This window comes from Pygoscelis adeliae, unplaced genomic scaffold (genome assembly GCF_000699105.1).
Source record: "Pygoscelis adeliae isolate BGI_AS28 unplaced genomic scaffold, ASM69910v1 Scaffold60, whole genome shotgun sequence".
In the NCBI taxonomy this organism is placed as follows: domain Eukaryota; kingdom Metazoa; phylum Chordata; class Aves; order Sphenisciformes; family Spheniscidae; genus Pygoscelis; species Pygoscelis adeliae.
In genome coordinates this window covers 470,377-471,924 of record NW_008823954.1, presented here as the reverse complement: position 1 = coordinate 471,924, position 1,548 = coordinate 470,377, and the positions used below count along the sequence as shown (strand labels likewise).

The 1,548-nt window shown below is 50.6% G+C and overlaps 1 protein-coding gene across 1 annotated transcript in view; it reads right to left on the bottom strand.

The window, feature by feature from the left end:
• The window catches only part of CACNA1I (calcium channel, voltage-dependent, T type, alpha 1I subunit), a 167,555-nt gene that overhangs the window by 31,265 nt on the left and 134,742 nt on the right, over positions 1–1,548 (bottom strand). The window contains exons 12-13 of the mRNA XM_009322567.1: positions 944–1,061; positions 300–455 (exon numbers count right to left, since the gene is read on the bottom strand). Coding sequence (XP_009320842.1) covers positions 300–455; positions 944–1,061 — 274 coding nt within the window. The remainder of the gene's footprint in view (positions 1–299; positions 456–943; positions 1,062–1,548) is intronic.

The window sequence follows — 1,548 nt, the reverse complement described above, 5'->3', positions numbered from 1 at the left end:
AGACTGTGTTCTTGCTTTTGGAGGGGCAAAGGACTCACCTTAGTAGGGTAGGGTCTGTTGCACAGGATGGAAATCGTGAACTCCCTTCCAGAGGGCTTGTCTCTTTCCTTGCAAGGATTAACACTGTCATTTTTTTTTTTTTTTTTTTTTTTTTTAATGAAGCCCACCCTGAACTTAACAAGGGAAATGACAGAAGTGTGATACTTAGAGAGTCCTCCACCCCAGTACCCTCAAAGTGTCTCAAAGGTCCCCTTTTTAGCACCTCTAGTCCTCCTCCTGATGAGGCCTCGGCAACTCACCTCAGCTTGAAACCCCTCCACGAGAATGGCCACCAGAAGATTGAAGAGCACGTAATTGCCAAATGTCATGAGAGCCACAAAGTAGAGGGATGCCCATGGCGAGGTGGAGGCCATGCCATTATAGAGCACAACATTCCAGTCCTCCTGGGTTAGGATCTGCAACCAGTAGTAGAGGCCACATAAACATGAAGGAAGAACATGAAGGGGATTCTCAGAAAAGGGCAGTGAAAGGATACGCATCAGGACCACATCAGGCCTCTTAACTTCCCCATAACCACACACCCACCGCTCACTGTCACTGTCCAGCTGCTGTATTGCCCCGATAACATTACCTGAGCAAGAAACAAGAGCAACCATGAGGGCAGTCATGTGCTGAGGTGACAGTGCTAAACATGGGAGTTGCCACAACAGGAGTGACCTTTGCAAACTGTGTCCTAGGAAGGAAGGAGTGCCCTTGTCTAAGAGATACACCAGTCATTTGGTTGCAACATGCAATTGTTCTTCCTCCAAACGTACATGCTGGAGCCTTTTGTGTGGCCTTTTGTGTTGTCAGGAGCAAATGCAATGCTCTGTAATGAGAAAAAGCACCTCCTGCTCCTCTTCACTTTGTCCTGGCCCACGTGTAGAGATCAAAGTGGGCTCACCTGGAAGACAGTGACAATGGCCCACAGCAGGGAGTCAAAATTCTTCCGGTCAGGAACTGTATCTCCCGTGTCTGTCCTGAGGCTGAACTTGCAACCAAAGATGTGCATTCCCAGGATGCTGTTGGGACAAGTGGAGATGGTGTCAAATATAAATATCTCTGCCACCACAATGAGCTCAAAGTCATTCTCTTTTCCTCCCGACAATCTAATGTAACACCACAGGAGCAAGGGGTAGAACAACACAGCCAGACTACTGGGACCTATCTGCTTGAGGGTAGGAAGGCTCTACAGAGGGACCTGAACAGGCTGCATCGATGGGCCGAGGCCAACTGTATGAGGTTCAACAAGGCCAAGTGCCGGGTCCTGCACTTCAGCCACAACAACCCCATGCAGCGCTACAGGCTTCGGGAAGAGTGGCTGGAAAGCTGCCCGGAGGAAAAGGACCTGGGGGTGCTGGTCAACAGCCGGCTGAACATGAGCCGGAGGTGTGCTCAGGTGGCCAAGAAGGCCGATAGCATCCTGGCTTGTATCAGAAATAGTGTGGCCAGCAGGAGTAGGGAAGTGATCGTGCCCCTGTACTCGGCACTGGTGAGGCCGCACCTCGA